The 19611-nt window shown below is 34.8% G+C and overlaps 2 protein-coding genes across 7 annotated transcripts in view; both read left to right on the top strand.

Annotated features, from left to right (window-relative positions):
- The window catches only part of LOC138332343 (uncharacterized), a 30319-nt gene extending 25470 nt beyond the window's left edge, over positions 1 to 4849 (top strand). For all 6 annotated transcript variants that reach the window (XM_069280402.1, XM_069280403.1, XM_069280407.1 and 3 more), the window contains one exon: positions 990 to 4849. In XM_069280402.1, the coding sequence (XP_069136503.1) occupies positions 1072 to 2541 (1470 nt within the window). In that variant the 5' untranslated portion in view covers positions 990 to 1071 and the 3' untranslated portion in view covers positions 2542 to 4849. The remainder of the gene's footprint in view (positions 1 to 989) is intronic.
- A 7476-nt stretch (positions 4850 to 12325) lies between these two features.
- On the top strand, positions 12326 to 19589 carry LOC138332341 (uncharacterized). The gene is made up of 2 exons (XM_069280401.1): positions 12326 to 14133; positions 17808 to 19589. Exons 1-2 carry the CDS (start codon positions 12339 to 12341, stop codon positions 17900 to 17902), a joined length of 1890 nt encoding a protein of 629 aa, XP_069136502.1. The 5' UTR covers positions 12326 to 12338; the 3' UTR covers positions 17903 to 19589.
- Positions 19590 to 19611: the final 22 nt, after the last annotated feature.

The following is a 19611-nucleotide window of genomic DNA, read 5'->3' as shown; positions in this document are numbered from 1 at the left end:
AACTTTTACTGACTTTAGTAGGTAAGACAAAACCAAGTAATAGACGGATTCATGTAGGCGATAAACCAGTAACTAACTAAACTGTTACTGACTTTAGTAGGTGAGACAAAACCAAGTAATAGACGGATTCATGTGGGCGATAAACCAGCAACTAACTACACTTTTACTGACTTTATAGGTGAGACAAAGCCAAGTCATAGATGGATTCATGTGGGCGATAACCAGTAACTAACTAAACTGTTACTGACTTTAGTAGGTGAGACAAAACCAAGTAATAGAGGATTCATGTGGGCGATAAACCAGCAACTAACTAAACTTTTACTGACTTTATTAGGTGAGACAAAGCCAAGTCATAGATGGATTCATGTGGGCGATGAACCAGTAACGAACTAAACTGTTACTGACTTAAGTAGGTGAGACAAAGCCAAGTAATAGAAGGATTCATGTAGGCGATAACCCAGTAACTAACTAAATTGTTACTTACTTTAGTAGGTGAGACAAAACCAAGTAATAGACAGAATCATGTAGGCGATAACCCAGTAACTAACTAAATTGTTACTTACTTTAGTAGGTGAGACAAAGCCAAGTAATAGACGGATTCATGTAGGCGATAACCCAGTAACTAACTAAAACTGTTACTGACTTTAGTAGGTGAGACAAAGCCAAGTAATAGAAGGATTCATGTAGGCGATAACCCAGTAACTAACTAAAACTGTTACTGACTTAAGTAGGTGAGACAAAGCCAAGTAATAGAAGGATTCATGTAGGCGATGAACCAGTAACTAACTAAAACTGTTACTGACTTAAGTAGGTGAGACAAAGCCAAGTAATAGATGGATTCATGTAGTCGATAACCCAGTAACTAGGTAAAACTGTTACTTAACATTTGCGCCATGACCCTGTGTGTGTCATGAAGACAAATTGCCCCATCAATACTGTTATTAAGTTTCGTGCTGCAAGCATTTAATGACTATTCTTTTTAATTTCAGATTCCCTTTAAATGGAAGACCTTGGGAGATGATTGCAACACCTTTGGCTAATAGTATGTGCTTGGTGCAGTAGACGAGCAAAATGGCGACTGTAAATGGACCACTCTTGCCGAAAATAGACAAGGCTTTCAATGTCGGGAACGTTGGAAACCTGGATCATTCAAAGACACACCTGGGTAAATTACGGCGTTACGTCATTGACAATCCTCGGGATGAGGGATTAAAAAGGCGGGAGACACTATGGGATTTCCAACATAAAAACAGAGGTGCCCTGGTCAGGGTCAAAGTGGGACATAGCAGTAAAGAAATCCCAAAGGACCAGGATGACAGAAAATCTCCAGACGAAGGAGGACATTTTCAAATGATTGATAAAAACAGTGAAACTGAAAAGGGGCGAAAGTTGAAGACAATACAATTTAAGAAACTTAAACGAAAGCAACGTTTGGAATCGCGAGTGTTATTAGGTTCGAGTGAGGTAAGTGATGTGCGTGCTAAGGACCCAAGTGTTACGTATTCTACAGCCCTGCGGATAGGGAGTAACATATATAACCAGATGAAAAGCGCGGAACATTCAACGTCTTCCTCTAATAACGCTATGTACAGTGATGACGTCAAGAAAGCTATAGTGCGCTCTATCGACAAACTCCCGGATCTTAGTGCATCGTTATCTAAACTAGGATACCTCAAAATGACCAAGAACGTTGTACATTATGGTGGCGGGTTTTTCGGTCGGCATTCCGAACGGCCATATGCCAAAATGAAACGGTCGTGGTCGACTCTATCTCCGCCAGATGTACGCGAGAGGATTCATGGTCGCGTCGTTGCCCCGACAACAGCACCCGCACATGAGAATAAAACGGAAAAGGCTGCAATGCTGATTAAAAAGAGACTTGAGTATCTGGACACACTATCTATACAGCAAAGCAAAACGTCCCGAGATGAAGAAAGTGGATCTATTTCCACGACCGATACCTCGTCAAAGAGAACTGCGGGATCATTTGTGAGTAAAAGCAGTCTGCAATCTAGTTTGGATGACAAGAGAACTTTACCGGTTCTGAACAATGCTAGGAAAAGAGAGAAGAGGTTACGAAAACTCAGGGAGCAACAAACGCCACGGGCATTTACTCCGATGGTAGTTAAACAGAATCTAGAAGAAAAGAAGGAGAAAGCGGAACGAAGAGTGTTCATTGAGTCTTCCGAATCCCGAGAACGCAAACTTGCCGCGATTCGTCAAGACCGTCTCAAATCAAAGACTGACTTGGACAGTAATTTTAAACGAGTTGCATCAGAACCTGGATTAGACTTACCCAAGGACAAGTATGGTCCCACGACCCACTCTAAGGAAAATAAGAGACCATCCATGTATGGCAGTAACCCCTACCGCTGGACAAGCAAGACTAGCTTATCGCTTGATGATCGGACTTGGGTGAAACGAACCATGGAACAGGGAGATGTTGTGGATCACTCCACTTACGAATCATTCGCAAGGAGTAAACCTTCAGGTCTACAGAAAGCAGGAACTGATATGTCTCTGGATAGACAAAAACGGTAGACGGATGAATCGTGTTTTTTTTTATTATTACACAGAGTTGTCTATTCTTGTCATTAGGATTTGATTGCTACGTCATGTGTTTGTGAGAAAAACGTCAAAAGGATTGTGACAGAATGCAACTTCAAACGCATGATGTATAAGTGGTAGATGAAATTATACTTACGTACTTAATTATTATTGTGACTAATACAGTAAGATACAAAACAACCCCGGGAGATATTCATATTACAACATACATAACGACTTGATTGGATACGTATTGTAACGTTGATCAATATTTTGTGTTTGAGGATGTATTGGGTCTACAAGTGGATTAAACTACTATTCATGTGGAACATGTTCCATCACATTGTTAAACCGGAAAACATAACTGGTCATGTGTAAACGCATGTAAAAACTTACGTGGCAGCTAATTTAGATGAATCACTAGATATTTTACTGTTATATGACAATTTTAGGATTCTCCTACTGAAACATCAAATTAGGCAAGACAACATTTTCCAAAAAAAACCTGACTTGCTCTTACCTGTCTAGATGTTTGAGTTTATCAACTGTGTGTAATCTTCTGACCTACCTGTAGTAGCAATCTCTTCAAAAACAGGAAATAAGAGACCGATTGACGTTCGCGTCGTGTCTCCTTGTAATAGTAAAATCTTTTACCCATTTTATAGTGCTATTTCACTACAGCACACGACCAAATTCAACGGTCAACACACTCCAACCGATCACATTATACTACAAACCAGTCGTCCCATTCCCTTTATGTTGAGAGCTAAACAGGTGCAGAAACTACCAGTTTTATTAACTATGGCGTGTCTGTACTAGGGGAACGAACCCTAAAGTCTTCCTCACAGTGAAAATCGCTTAACTTAAGGCCAAGACGACATCACGAAGAAGTAAGTCTTTTAAAAGAGGAAGACAAATATCAAATCTAACGCAAATCATACTCATGAAGAATCTCAATTCATTTAGTGTGTCTAATGTACGGCTATGTTTTAAACTTAAGTTATCCGAATTAGGAATGTTCAAATATATATATACCTTATATTTGATGATATACGTATCATTCATCAATCTTCTCGCTAGTAACATAAAAGGTAATTTAATTACTGTAATAACCTTCAATGGTTCTATTACAAATTATTTTTCTGGTAAACTGTATGATAAATTACTGGTAAATTAGATCATAGGAAATAATCGCCAGATTCGCATAATTATGTTGTATTATGTTTATAAAATACAGACATTTTGGGGACAGTGTATGTCATGTATATGAAGGTTTTGCAAACTAGTGATTCAAAATCATATTATAAAATATCTAAGCAAAATTGTAGATATATTAATATGTGTAGACAATATTTTCCCGTGTTTCTAATACAGCGCTATTTCTTCTTTTTTACTCTTTTGTAAACTGAATGATGTCGCTTATTTAAAAATAACGACTCATTTTTTAACTTGCTATATCCTTATCTATTTCGCACATTACAGCTGTCAATGTCATGACACATAATTTCTGATTGGCCACACACCAAACATTTTGTACATGGTGCCAGTTGATGATTGATGAACGTTTAACACCAATATTTATTTGCATTCTTTTGCTGAAAACGTATCAATACAAAACAATATTACTCCGACTTTATGTATTGTGCGTGCATATGATACATATATATATAAATCAATTTTTTATGTCGCCATCAATCAAAGCCATAGTACTGTATACAAGTTTCAGTTATTCTGTATTTCTGACATTATTTCAGAAACTGTTATATCATCTAATTATTTTACACATGAGCGTCCTTGAAAATCGATTCATCTTGTTGCATAATAAATATCTAATTGTGTCATGACGTCATTTTATGTAATGAAATTCAAATATTTTGTATGTAAATGTGCGGTGACATTATAGCGCTCTTATAGCCTAGGAATGTATGTGCAGAGCAAACAACGGCATATTACAGAGTTATCTGTCCTTGCACTTAGGTATTGGTTGTGAATTCATTATTTCGTGAAGAAAACATACGTCATAAACGCAATCAATACCTACCTACAATGGCAAATTATGCTGCAATTTGTGAATACGGAATAAAGACTTCGAAGTTAGCGCATGTGTATAGATAACGTTAATGAACTCATGTTTATCTATTATCATTTTTCTATGATATATGGAATTATAATGAACATTTGGCCATTGGAACTCTCACACAGTCTAAATACATGTAAAACATCTCAGACAAACATTGATAATCATATTATTTGACATGTAATATGATATCGAACATTGGAAATAAATACCTCAACATTATAATTTTGTTTTGTTTTTATTTCAATTACTTATAAAGGTGGTTTTAATACATCATGGAATTTTGTAGAACGATTTCGTAGATTTCATTCCAACATTCGAGTGAAAATGACAGCAATAGAAAACACCTGTATAATACAATGTGGTTCAGATCATGGACAACTGTTTTGGCACTTGGTGATTCTAAAACGTACGGTTAATTTACACACAATAAAAATAAACGGTACCTTTTCATTGCTCTAATATAGTATAATATTAGCTTCATTTTTATAAGATATGTTGAAATAGACGAAAAGTATGTGAAACATAAATACATTCCATTAAACGAAATAGTCCTCAAAATCACTGAGTACATCAACTAGAAAAAACACGGGAAAAAACAAAGGTGCAAAAATATTCATTGATTGCATATTACATACTGAAGTCCTGATGAAATCAATGGCTGTATTTACAGCTGTGATTGATGAATCGTTGAAGGTTACAGCTTAATTAGTTCCCCGATAATTAACTGATGATAATTACCATGTTGTAGACAATGAACGTAGAGATATAGAGTACATAGAGATTATATACCTTTGAACAGAGCTTGTACGTTGTGATACCAATGGATACTTATGTATATTTTTGATATATTAGTTGATTGTCGTTATGGCTTAATTGTCGCCTATTTGTCACGAGGCTTTCCGACTATAAATGCTACTCATCAATTAACCGTTCCACCTGATGCAATTTGATATCAAACATAAACAATCATAATATATGTCACAATTAAAACAATGAGATTTTGAAGTTTTGAACTGAATTAGGAATATTGATAGTTCATAATTTTCTATTGTTTAATTTAGTCTAATTATTTTAGTGCAATGTATTGTGCTGCGGTGTGGTCCATTACAGTGCGAAAGGGCGATGTGAATGTTGTGGTATGGTTTGGTATTGTCTGGAGTGTAGTATTCTGTGTTATATGATATACATTATTATTATGTACTTAAGCATTATATACATTATATGTTGCTATGAATGCAACTAAAAGACGTTCAATGCTTATATTTACATTTGACAACAATTTTATTGATGGAATCCCGAGGGATTTTGCATCTATAATGAATAAACAATTTATTATGGTCAAAGACGAAACAGTCATCTTCTGTGATCGCTGACACGACAATTGTGACGTCACAATGATAAATAACGTCATAATTATTAAGCGGATGACAGTTCATTGACTGATGAATGCCAACTGCGCTTGGAAGGGCTACATAGTAGGGCTGCACTAAAATGTAAATATTGTTTTGTGAAGTGGTGTGATGTCATGCAGTGTGGTGGTATTGTATTGTAGTGCTATTTGATTCGATATTTGGTGTTATTGTAATTGGAACGGTGCGATGCGGATTGATACAAGGTGTTATGTGACATGGTGCTGTGTGTTCCTCGTGAAATAGCTTGTATAGTGTGCTGATCGGGTTTAACAGTGTAATTTGGTCTTGCGTGGTGTCGACTAGTCTTTGGTGGGGTATGGTATGGTGTTTGTGGCAAGATTTCATGTGGTCATCCATATACCTGGTCTGTGTCATATAGTGGTTGATTGACGGTGTCTAGAATGATTAAGTTGTTTGCGGTATGCTACTGTCGAATGTGGTACTATCTCGCCTGGTCTGTATTATTCTATGTCATTTTGTGGTTTGACGTGACATGGTCATGTCTAGTCTAGTCTGATCTGTATCACTGTGGTTCTATATGATCAGGTATTGTTTAATTATAATAGTGTTTTTTCAGGGATTTTTTGTGTTTAGTGTGGGAGATGAAGTAAAATGATGTAGTGAGGTGTAGATCGGTGCAGAATAGCGAGTGAAAAGTAGTTCATTATAGTACATAATTCATTAATTTGGAGGGAACAATAGATCAGTATATGACAGTACACCTGTGAACTTTTTATGGATATTTTGTCGTGTAAGACTTATATTAATGTCATATTTATGGCAATCATATTACGCGCATTTCAGCTGATAAGAACAACTTACAAGTTTACATGTAGATTCAGTTTTGGATGTTAATGTTTCCTTGTTTGTGATCACAACAATCGGGACATTCACTTTATATAAAACAGTTTAGATGAATCAGCTAAAACATGCTACACTTGATTAATTAACATTAATTGAAATATCATGTTAACGAGTTCGAGTCGGAGACATGTTACGTAAATCTTATTTATTGTAACATCAACATCGTATAAAATGCTACCGACCCCAATTACGGACATCGAAAACATCTGCAGCAGAAAACAAAATCATGTATAGATAGAATTTATACAGTACGCCACAGTTTGTTTTTCAAATTTCCTTTCAATCCTTTCAATTGATGCATTATAATAGAAATTAATTGTCAAAATAATAATAATAATAATAACAATTATTGACTTTGTTTAAACTTGATTACATGTTGAACTTAGCTCGTCTCACCAATGGTCAAGATAAATATAAAATAAACAATATATACAATAGTTACAAGAATTATATACAAACGTTGTTCAAATGATATCAACATAATGTATAATATCTGCACACACCGTCTTAATCTGTAAAACGGATGTGAAAATTTGACCTTATAACACTGTCAAAGTCCCTTGATTGTATAAATCAGCCTGTGGTAAGTATCTGTTTGTGAACCAGATACATGTATGTCTGTGATGTAATTACACATGACTTAATACTTTTGATGGAGTACACACAATGTGTGTCATAAACAAATTCCGCATAAAATTATCTAAAAATTGTGGAATGCTCGCTTACTTTTTAACATATAAACCCTTTCATACCGCTTAATCGTGATAGTTAAGAGGTTAGAAATACTTTATAGGTTTGTTTAATAGGTCAAAGTGATTTGTGTCTTTTATTACTTAATCTATCATTATGAATTATATAAAATATATAGTACTTGCAACTTTGAATATTGGAAATGTAATATTCAAAGTAGAATTAGTTCCTTTTTTATTGAAAGTTAAGTCAACTACTATGTAGGATCTATGTTTCCTGTTGATTAATACTCGTTATCAAAACATCATTTTGATCAGACTTTGATTTTAACATTTTAACTGAATTTCTGCTTGTCAGAAATTGACAAGGAAATCGCGTTGTAATCTAAGATTAATCCATGTTTTATGTTTTTGGTCATATTATAAGCGGACAAGTCTACTTTAAGAAATGATAGGATTACCTTAACATTTTAAACAATTTGTTAAAGATGCTCCACCGCCGACAGAGCATAAATGATATTCATCATTCGAACAATAATTTGTGTTTAATCGTGTATATATATGCATGCCGAATTAACACAAAAAATAATATAAAATAATTTATTTCGCCTTTGGTGCATGCGCAATCAGTACTTCATTTCATATAGAATATAGTGCCACGGATTTTTTTCGGGATGCAAGTAACTATTTTTCATATTTTTAACTTGAAGTAAAATTAGAAGCTCAAACTTTTCAATGGTAGTAATGGTGTCAAGTAAGTAACTTTTGTAACAGAAGAAAAATACTAAATCGCCTGCTCCTGTTTTTGATAGTGAAAAAATACAATTTGTCAGCGGTGGAGCATCTTTAAACATTATTAATCATATAAGTCAACAAAAATGAGTAAACCTTTGATTACGAGATACGTTAAATAGTAATACTAGGGTACTGGCTAAAGCATGTTAGCATTGAAAAAAAACATACCACGGACAAAAGTTTTCCAGCATATTGTCGAGGAATGTCTAGGATTCAAAGAAGTCAAAATGTTACCTAAGTTTTATCAGTTTTGTTATAATCAATCACTCACGCACTATTTAGCATCATAAATATATAACGAATAGTCGATGCTAATCAGTGTCTGTGACAGTACCCTTCTGTAGGAAAGCACACGGAATGAGAGGGATTTTCTGTTATCCTGCCGGAAACATTATGGATACGACAAAATCGATGAAAAATCCATATCAGTCACGTGCAAATTATGACAAATTTCTCTAAATTATCTCATTAGTTTATTTTATATGTAAAAGCAAAAAAAAGTAATAAATGTGAAATAGTCAATGTTTAATTTTGGAGGGTGATGGTTTGTATTTGCAGGTGTTGACCATACCTATTCTGGAGATACTTCCTTGGTCCCATTACCAGAATCACGATTGTTGCAATCATTTCCCCGATACAAGGAAGACAGGATAAATATGTTATTACGTTGTTGTATAATTTATCTGCATAGAGATGTCACGTCTGTCAAAGTTAGGAAAAAATGTCAAAGATGTGGGCTAGCTCCAAAATATAATTAATTTGAACACAACAACATAAAAATAACTAACAAAAAAAAAACAAAAACAATATGTAATTGTGGAAATTGACGCGAGGGAAAATTTACGCTAGTTACGCGAAGGACGCTTCCCCGACGCGAAAAAAATCTTCCGCGCGTTACGTTTGATACATGTATGAAATCATGTAGTAAAAGGTTATTTTTTGTTGTATTAATCGTTAAATTAATAACATACTGAAATGTTTATCGGTGCTAATTGCGAAATTAAACACTTGTGAAAATATCCATGTTTACTGTAGAGTTATTGCAGTTGTAGGTAAATAACATCCTCGATACTCCAAGGGTTCCGATCACATACGATCTCTACAACCTTGGACTCATAGTAAAACTGGAGGCAACAGAACAGGTAATTTAGTCCTTTGATGTACACCAATAGAGCTGTATAACGGTACGCTGTGGTTGACTGAGTTGCTTTGAAGTTGGACTTCGCTCTCTCTATAGTCTTCAAAGGAAATCTTTGCAGCCTTGTGATTGTTTCAGATGTTATGAGTTTCATTTCATTTCGTAAAATAAAATAATGTGATATCTTTTAGATATCAACCAATAATCTAATGATTATCAAATACCTAAAATAGATGAAATTATACATAATAAACTGAAGTTACCAGTGTTACTACTACAGATAAAACTCTAATTACTAGAATTATTTCTGCAAGTAACTTTTGTTACTAGAATTACTACTACAGGTAAACTCTAATTACTAGAAATACTATTACAGGTAAACTCTTATTACTTGAATTTCTATTTCAAGTAAACTCCAATTACTAGAATTACTACTACAGGCAAACTAGATCTAATTACTAGAAATACTATTACAGGTAAACTCTAATTACTAGAAATACTATTACAGGTAAACTCTAATTACTAGAAATACTATTACAGGTAAACTCTAATTACTAGAAATACTATTACAGGTAAACTCTAATTACTAGAAATACTATTACAGGTAAACTCTAATTACTAGAATTACTACTACAGGCAAACTAGATATAATAACTAGAAATACTATTACAGGTAAACTCTCATTAGTATAATTTCTACTACAAATAAACTCCAATTACTAGAAATACTCATAAAGGTAAATTCTAATTACTAAAATTAGTACTACAGTTAAACTCTAATTACTAGAATTACTACTTCAAGTAAACTCTAATTACTAGTATTACTACTACAGGTAAACTCCAATTACTAAAATTAGTACTAGAGGTAAACTCTGATTACTAAAATTACTACTACAGGTACACTTTAATGACTGGTATTAGTTCTGATATAGATAAACAAATCATGTTCTGAAGGAACCTAATATATTTACCTGAGATTACCTGTGACATGATGACGTATCGACATACTGAAGAAGGGGCGTCACCTCATCAGCTGTGCCGTAACACCGAACAAAAAGGTGCGTTCGTCTTCTCTGGTTAACATTCTGTGATTGAGTGTTCGTACAGCAGCAGTGTTATGGATAAGTAGCCGAATCAACATGGCCGGAACAATTTACTTCATAGTAGTGTTTTTCCTCCAACAAGGTAGGTGACATTATCATGAATTAATAATTGCATAATTAGAAATATGGATAAGCGATTCAAATGCAGACTTCTTCGTATTTTTCTTTAATTGCCTATTTATAAGTATTTGTTTCGACAGTATCAAGATACGTCACGTTACTATATTTTTCAACTTTAACTAGTATTAGATGTCGTGTGATATCATACTTTCAGATTACAGATATAATCATTGAGGTATATAGATAATAACAAGATGTAAAAATACGGTGGCTGATTTATGCCATTTCGTCTTTTCGTCTTTTCGCCCCGAAAAGACGAAAATTAAATATCTTAATTCTCGTCTTTTCGTCTTTTCGCGCCGAAAAGACGAAAATTAACAAATTTAAATTTCGTCTTTTCGCGGCGAAAAGACGAAAAGTCAAACACGAAAAGACGAAAGTGAAGCACGCTAATTAGCGCCTTTAATTTTCGTCTTTTCGCTTTCTAAAATCTCGTCTTTTCGTCTTTTCGTCTTTTCGCCACGAAAAGACGAAATTTAAATTTGTTAAATATTTAATAAATCGATTGTTATCATAAACTACTTTGATGCTTCCATATTGAACAATTAAGTCAATATTAAGATAAAAAGATTTTAAAATGACTTCCACACCGGACCGGAAGACGAAAAGACGAAAATTAAGGTTTGTTAATTTTCGTCTTTTCGGGGCGAAAAGACGAAAATTAGGTTTGTTAATTTTCGTCTTTTTTTGGGGAAAAGACGAAAATTAAGGTTTGCTAATTTTCGTCTTTTCGGGGCGAAAAGACGAAAAGACGAAAATTAAGGTTTGTTAATTTTCGTCTTTTCGGGGCGAAAAGACGAAAAAAAAGAAATTTAAGGTTTGTTAATTTTCGTCTTTTCGGGGCGAGAAGACGAAAAGACGAAATTTAAGGTTTCTTAATTCTCGTCTTTTCGGGGCGAAAAGACGAAAAGACGAAATGGCACAAATCAGCCACCGTATAAAAAAGACGTTTTAACATTAAATCTCTGTGTATTTTTCGTTTTCATTTGCTAATACTGAAAACTCATTGTGACATATCTCTTAACTATAATAGATTAATGAATCGAAAACATTTTTTTTATATCTGTGTAGATATATGGTATAGATAGTTATTTTCGCTGACAAAATTTCCACGATTCTAAGAACAAGAAAAAAGAAATCTAAATTTTAGAGGTTTTAAATTTGAACAATCTGCCTTTCAGGGTACGAACGTTTCAAACATGTCTCAACCTTTCACGAATCAGTATTTATCATATATCTAGATTGCAGCAATGGTCCGCAAAAATCGCGAAAAATATCATCTCTGCGAAAATATGCGATTACACGGTATTACTCGAAATGAGAGTAACCTCTGATTCAATCTAGAAGTTGAATTATATTCATGCCTTTAATTAAAACATGGTAAAGTTGTATGTGTGAAGAATCGTGTGAGATTTTTCTTTCGAATATGTACATGTAAATTGCACCTTGCGTTCAAATTATACGCAGTCAAAATTAATATCAATCTTTAAATAATGACAAATGACATTGACATTGTTACACAGATATTTGTCCATAGACTTAGCTTGTAGTAATAACGCGAATATCTATTCCAGCCACACTTTGTTTCTGTATGCATGGACATGGCGCCCGAACCTCGAGAACGAATCAGAACTTTGGTATGTCCAAATCCAGATTATTTCAAGCACCAAGGACATTTGAGTCTGCCATGCAATGGAAACAACCACCAACGCCTGCGCCCTTCAGTGATCATGCTTTCTGGAAACTCATTCTGATTCTCAATAGCATGAAGACAAAAATGTCAAGTTTCAAGCCAGCTCGTAAGGGCATCAACAGATTACAGATCCAAACTAGATCCTATCCACTTTCGCCAGGTTTGAGCTTTGTTGAAACTGGAGATAAATTTGGAAATCATTATAAGAGGTTGCAAAGCAAATTAAAGTCTATTAGATATCCAAATCAATCGACAAAACTACTTAAAAGAAGTGTATATAAAAGTATACGAGAACAACTTTTGAAGAAAAGAAAGCAACAAAAGAAAAAATCTGGTAACATAAGTCCTTTAGATAACAAAGATATCGAAAAGGTGTTTCGGGAGCTAAAGGACTACAGAGATCCACCTACTGCACGTACACCTTTACAAAAATCTGCTGGGGTCTCGTCATTAACAAGCGAAAAGATGACTCATCCAATAATACCATCAGATCCAAAACCTGACAAAGAAAACGGAATAACAGATTCAAAGCCTTCTCAAGGAAGTAAAGATTTTATAATCAAACAGAGAACGGTTGAGTTTATGGATCCGTATACGTTAGAACAGTTGATGCTGAAGAAAGCTAAAGAGATGAAGTCAAGCCAGAAACAAACGTCGTCGTTATTCCCCGTGGAAGGCATGGCACCAACCGTTAACCCCGATGAATTAGTCCTCAAGACTGTGATGGAATCATTAGTGAGCAAAAGTAACAGCATTTCTAACAGTATGTATGAAAACAGTGTGGCATCACTGAAACAGGCAACTATTTATGACAACGGTCGGCAAGGTAACAGTCTGCAGGGCGTTAGCACGGAGCCGTATGATATCCTTAAACCAGAACAAGGTCCGCCTCTGAACCAAGAAATGAATTTCGTTGAGAGGGTAAAACAAATGCCTAATCCAACCAGTGATCCTCTGAAATCTCTCGGACAGACACCAGAGGCTCTTATCAATACTAAGGAGCCGTCCTTGACCAAAGACAAACTCCGTCTTTATAATGATATTAAGGCTGCCTACGAATTGTCTGAGAAAATTAACCCGGATCGAGCTGTTTTTAACGGACCGGTCTGGGCCATTCCGTCGACTACGGAACCGCCAGTAATTCTGCTATCGCAGAGCTCTCCATTGCAACCAGGAGACATAGCGTGGAACCGTATAGAAAATTCTCGTAAACAACAGCAGCACGAGCAAGTTTTACTACAACAGCTACAACGACTTCAGCAACTGCAACAGCTGCAAGGTCGACAAAACGTTGTTCAGTTAAATCAACTGAATTTAAATCAGCAAAACGGAGTACAAAATGAAGCCTATCAGAATAATGTACGGGAAATTAATACATATTCACCTCTTGGTCTCCCTCAACGAAGTGAATATAACGGACAGAGTAACGCTAATGTCGAACAAAATCACGGTAAAAAGCTAGAACCCGTGGTAATGCCAGAGGAACAGTCTTCAGGCAATATTAAGAGTCAGCAAAGTACAACCATTGATCCGAATGTCGAGTCTAATGGAGATAATTTCAAGGCATTCGTAAACCAACATATGCAACCAGACAATTTGTTGGATGCAATGTTAGTCCCAGACCAGAAGCCGAGAGCCACCTTCAAAATACCTGCGGAAGCGAAAGTCGTATACAACGACGTTGAAGTTAAAGGTAAGGCACTCATAAAAGGAATGCCTCATTGCATAATTTATTGAAGTGGTTAAATAACATACTTAATGATTAATCAATCGTTCTAAAGCCATTTAACAATGCTCTTAAGGAATTATGTGTTTGTACCAAAAAGGCTTCCTTTTTAAATCAGAGCAATATTCACAAACTACAACGTGTAACTGAACGCTGAAACTCTAGGATGATGTACCCACTGCCGTATTGTATTTTGTCACACAGTAAGGCATAACAAATGTTTTAGCATACATATGGAACAAGAACGTGAATTTTCTTTTTGAATTGTTTGGGTAGAAATTAACAGTAAATGAAATCTAAAAACTTAATTTGGTGTCAATTTCACGAAAAAAAAACTTCAGTTTTTTACGCTGATAGCAAAGTTGAAATGGCTGTCCTTTCTAATAAAACCAAATACGAAATGTATTTAACATATTCACAGTTTGATAGTACGTAATATGATAAAAACAATCTCATTTACATATTAGCACAAATGTAGATACATTGTAATTTTTTAGCAATAATCTAGCTCTTAATACCATCTCTTATATTTCAATTCAACATAATTAAGGCGACTACGAAAACATTTTTATTGTTTCTTTTAAAGATTGATATTGAAGTTATCAATTATACTTTTTGTATAAACGTGGTCGCCATGGTTATCCATCACCACAGCAGATTTTATCGTGTTAGACGTTATATTTCATCCATAGGGTCAATAGCGCATACACATAATCCATACGTCATTAGCACACACACATAATCCATAGGGTCATTAGCACACACACATAATCCATACGTCATTAGCACACACACATAATCCATACGTCATTAGCACACACACATAATCCATAGGGTCATTAGCACACACACATAATCCATAGGGTCATTAGCACACACACATAATCCATACGTCATTAGCACACACACATAATTCATAGGGTCATTAGCACACACACATAATCCATACGTCATTAGTACACACACATAATCCATAGGGTCATTAGCACACACACATAATCCATAGGGTCATTAGCACACACACATAATCCATACGTCATTAGCACACAAACATAATTCATAGGGTCATTAGCACACACACATAATCCATACGTCATTAGCACACACACATAATCCATAGGGTCATTAGCACACACACATAATCCATAGGGTCATTAGCACACACACATAATCCATACGTCATTAGCACACACACATAATCCATACGTCATTAGCACACACACATAATCCATACGTCATTAGCACACACACATAATCCATACGTCATTAGCACACACACATAATCCATACGTCATTAGCACACACACATAATCCATAGGGTCATTAGCACACACACATAATCCATACGTCATTAGCACACACACATAATCCATACGTCATTAGCACACACACATAATCCATACGTCATTAGCACACACACATAATCCATACGTCATTAGCACACACACATAATCCATACGTCATTAGCACACACACATAATCCATACGTCATTAGCACACACACATAATCCATACGTCATTAGCACACACACATAATCCATAGGGTCATGAGCACACACACATAATCCATACGTCATTAGCACACACACATAATCCATACGTCATTAGCACACACACATAATCCATACGTCATTAGCACACACACATAATCCATAGGGTCATTAGCACACACACATAATCTATAGGGTCATTAGCACACACACAATAATAAGGTCTATAATCATAGGGTCATTAGCACACACACATAATCCATAGGGTCATTAGCTCACACACATAATCCATACGTCATTAGCTCACACACATAATCCATACGTCATTAGCTCACACACATAATCCATACGTCATTAGCTCACACACATAATCCATACGTCATTAGCACACACACATAATCCATACGTCATTAGCTCACACACATAATCCATACGTCATTAGCACACACACATAATCCATAGGGTCATGAGCACACACACATAATCCATACGTCATTAGCACACACATAATCCATACGTCATTAGCACACACACATAATCCATACGTCATTAGCACACACACACATAATCCATACGTCATTAGCACACACACATAATCCATACGTCATTAGCACACACAAATAATCCATAGGGTCATTAGCACACACACATAATCCATGCGTCATTAGCACACACACATAATCCATACGTCATTAGCACACACAAATAATCCATAGGGTCATTAGCACACACAAATAATCCATACGTCATTAGCACACACACATAATCCATAGGGTCATTAGCACACACACATAATCTATAGGGTCATTAGCACACACACATAATCCATAGGGTCATTAGCACATACACATAATCCATAGGGTCATTAAGACACACACATAATCCATACGTCATTAGCACACACACATAATCCATAGGTCATTAGCACACACACATAATCCATACGTCATTAGCACATACACATAATCCATACGTCATTAGCACACACACATAATCCATACGTCAAGAAGCACATTAAAGTTGATTGACAAGGGAGAACGGTCAACATCATTAAAGTACAAGTTTCTGAGAAGATATAGATGTACACATCAATCATCAATTTATTTCAATTATTTATTTGTAACTTTAAAAATGGAAGAAAAAATTACTTACTATTGCAAATCGCAAGACGCCAGAGTTAGTATTGGTTTAGTTTTAATAGTTAAACGACCTATTAACAGCCAGGGTCAGAGTTAGGAAAAGTGCTACATATGTTGAATGATACCTGTTATTGCCTATTGTCCCTGCCTTCATCTTTGAACAAATTGGCTTGTGCAATTTGCCATTCACTGCAAAAATCCGGAAAAATTTGGAACGTTACGTCATACTATGATAAATGATCATCAGACAATACACGGTGAAATGTCGTACGTCGTTAACACAAACGATACACGGTGAAATGTCGTACGTCGTTAATGTATCATATAACACATTCGATACATCTTGCACAGGTGTCCGTCTAAAAAGTGATTCATACTTTTTTCTGTATAATATGAGTAATTTAGCCGAAAATGTATTGTCGATTGTTATCAATATTTCACTATTACAATATTTTATTATGACTATTGATGTATGGCATCATCAAACACAGTGTAAAGAGGTGAAATAATTCCGATATACTGGTATTCAGTCGCGTAACCACTGAAATCTGTGCTTTCTACACATTGAACTAGTAAGAAATTCTTTGACTTACGTCAGAACAACGAGTTCATTGTATTATAGGAATAGATTATGTAAAGCGCGAAATTTGACGTTTCTTCGCTGATATGCCATATATTTCGTATTTAGTAAATATGCATTATGTAGTAAACTATGAAATATTCGCCTGTGAATTTAACGGTTCTGTATAGTATGCTAACTACGCGTGATTACTAGAGAATTATGGAACTCTAATAAAATAGATACTCAGCTGAATACTTCAAAATACCTGAGATTTATCATATATGTTGGCATTTTAATGTATACATATGTTTTAATATTATTTGCAAATGCATGGTCGTTCCATTTGGAATAATAACTATTTCTTATTGAAATTACACTTTTTTTAAATGAGAAAAAAACAAACACATTTTTATATTTTTGATTTATAATATTGCTTTCTTTTTTACACAGATTCAGTATCCAATTCAGATTCGTCCTTTAGCGTGGAAACCAAAGATATCTACGAGCTGCCTAACCTTAAGGATGATTCCAGCGAAAGGAAATGACGTGACCCGTCCTAGCGAGAGTGTCTAAATGTAGAGGGAGGCTAACTGTCCCATAATGCCAGTTCCGGGCATGCGTATTAGCGCCATGTCTTGATTCAGTGATCGAAAATGCATATTATTGGCTGAAATTCGTATCCGATGTCTTTCAAAGAACAGAATTCGCTACAACGAATAGAATATCACCATCGCTTACTGTAAAACAACTTTTCGTGGCAACTTAACTTTGAATTTGATTAGCATTTAATTTTTGCGATATCTACGAGACGCGATAATTGATAACACACGAAAATAAGTTGGTTTGCAGTATAAGTATAAGCGTACTTTTATTCGTCGATTTTCAAAATAGTCTTTTATCGTGTCCTCATTAAACAAGACTAAGGAGATTATTACTTTTAATCTGAAGAATTAATTTGATGTCTCCTACTTTCGTTAAATAATCATCAATCACACTTTGTTTGGTACTCAAAATTTGATATTATATAATGATGACTTTAATTTGATATTAAATTTCATGAGCAATAACTTCTGTTATAATATACTGCCACTGGTGGTAATCAATTAATCGAAACAATACCATTGTATATGAGGTTGCTCGTGTTGAAAAAAGCTTCAATTATTGAATCGACATGATTGATGGATGCAAATATGTAAATAAGTCATTGACTGACAGCGTATGCCAAAAAGGTCAGATTTGAAATATCATATGTCGCCATGTGTATAATGCATTGAGGCATGCGTCACTTTTCGTTTACTAATACAGTGTTACATTTGTTTGGTGTTTCTAATTGTTAATTGTCATTACGCATTCCAAAGAATCTGCATATAAGGGCTTATTGAAGTTTAAATGTTTACCCGTAAAGCAACAGTGATATGAAAATGTGTATGTATGTATGTATACGGGCATCCTTTATACTCTAGGGGTTACTATCACTCTAGTAATATTCACTCTAGACTATGTCATATCGAAACTGAATGCAATTTACGAGAAAAAAACTGACCAATCACAGACCTACTTTACATATTTCCTTGACGATTACAGAGATTGACGCCTAAAGTGACACTGTGTATCATTTATACGATTCTACTGATATACATCAACAGAACAAACTACCTGCCTCAACTGCTGCTGCATAAAGAGCCTTCAGTTTTACAACTACATAGTCCATATGTTTATATAATGGCAGTTATAGTAACCCCTAGAATATCGAGGGTGATCTGGGGGTATTTATAAAAAATAAATAGGGATATAGATACTGACGTGTGTCATAAATATTATTTACATCGTAACCTCAAAACCATACATTGTTAAAGATGCATGGAAAGTTGTAATTGACATTGTGATATAGGGAGGATGTGCAAAGACGTAGATTGAGAGTATGTAAAATAAATAACTGTAGTAAGAAATAGAGATCTTTTTAAATTACGTAAATTAATGTGATATTGGGAGGCTTATGTTTCGTGGGTATTTATATTGTAAATATATAATTATACACTGTATATAAAAATAATCATGTTCATTGTCACTTTGTAATTATTAATCCTTTTGTATACTACATAATACTAACTGATAATGTTTTCAGACAACGCCATCGTTACCACAGAGAATGATCTTGCTTTCATCATTATTCATTAACCATCGTTCACATGTCAGCAGAATGCATGAATGTTTGTATATATTTAAACATATATTTACAGTAAAATTGTTCAGT

The sequence above is a fragment of the Argopecten irradians genome, chromosome 9, assembly GCF_041381155.1.
Source record: "Argopecten irradians isolate NY chromosome 9, Ai_NY, whole genome shotgun sequence".
NCBI lineage: Eukaryota > Metazoa > Mollusca > Bivalvia > Pectinida > Pectinidae > Argopecten > Argopecten irradians.
This window is presented reverse-complemented; position numbering and strand designations above follow the sequence as displayed.